Below are 795 nucleotides of genomic sequence, written 5' to 3' on the forward strand. Positions count from 1 at the left end.
CTAAACATAGAACTACACTACACCATGAGCCAGCCATACCACTTTTGGACATCTACCCAGAACATTACAAGCCAGGAAGTTATAGAAACAGCCCAGATGCCCCACATTAGATGAGTGGATCAGAAAAATGTAGTACCTATATACAATGGAATTTTACTCATCTGTAGAAATAATTATGTCATGTGCTGGGAAATGGATGGACCTAGAACAAATCATGTTAAGTGAAGTAAATCAGGCTCGGAGGGACAAATGGTGCATGTTTTCTCTCGTGTGGAAACTAGATTGAAATACAACTATGTATGATAACATATACAGGGTTCAGTGCATTTATACACAAACTGATCAAAGGAATATATTTAAGGGAAGAATCTGAAGATGTGACTTTTCTGAACAATTAATGAATTAATGAATGTGGGTGCAACAGCACCCACACCTTGAGTTTAAGCCCAGGCCTTGAACAACAACAACAAAAAAATCGTGGAAACAAATCAAAGACCACATTTTCATCTGGTCAGGTATGGTTGTATACTCCAGTAGTGCAAACCTCCTTTTCCAAGTTCAAAACCTAGCATACACACCTTGGTTAGATTATTTTGATAGATGGTGTTCAGCCGGCTCACATAGGCATCTCGCTTTTCTTTTATAACACTGTAATGAAATCTGAGTCAGTAGTCAGAAAAAGGATTTTCCTATTTTAGTTAATAAGCAGGACACCTTTCCTGAGCTTTCCTGTCAACATGAAAGAAGTCAGCAAAATGTCTCTGAAAACAGTTCTGTGTCTGGGGCTGGGAAGGT

The 795-nt window shown here is 38.6% G+C and overlaps 1 protein-coding gene across 1 annotated transcript in view; it reads right to left on the reverse strand.

Moving 5' to 3' along the window:
• Positions 1-795, reverse strand: part of Gsr (glutathione reductase) — a 51,603-nt gene that overhangs the window by 31,584 nt on the left and 19,224 nt on the right. Inside the window, exon 5 of the mRNA XM_013024159.1 lies at positions 579-648. Within this exon, the coding sequence (XP_012879613.1) occupies positions 579-648 (70 nt within the window). The remainder of the gene's footprint in view (positions 1-578; positions 649-795) is intronic.

The sequence above is a fragment of the Dipodomys ordii genome, unplaced genomic scaffold, assembly GCF_000151885.1.
Source record: "Dipodomys ordii isolate 6190 unplaced genomic scaffold, Dord_2.0 Scaffold4, whole genome shotgun sequence".
In the NCBI taxonomy this organism is placed as follows: domain Eukaryota; kingdom Metazoa; phylum Chordata; class Mammalia; order Rodentia; family Heteromyidae; genus Dipodomys; species Dipodomys ordii.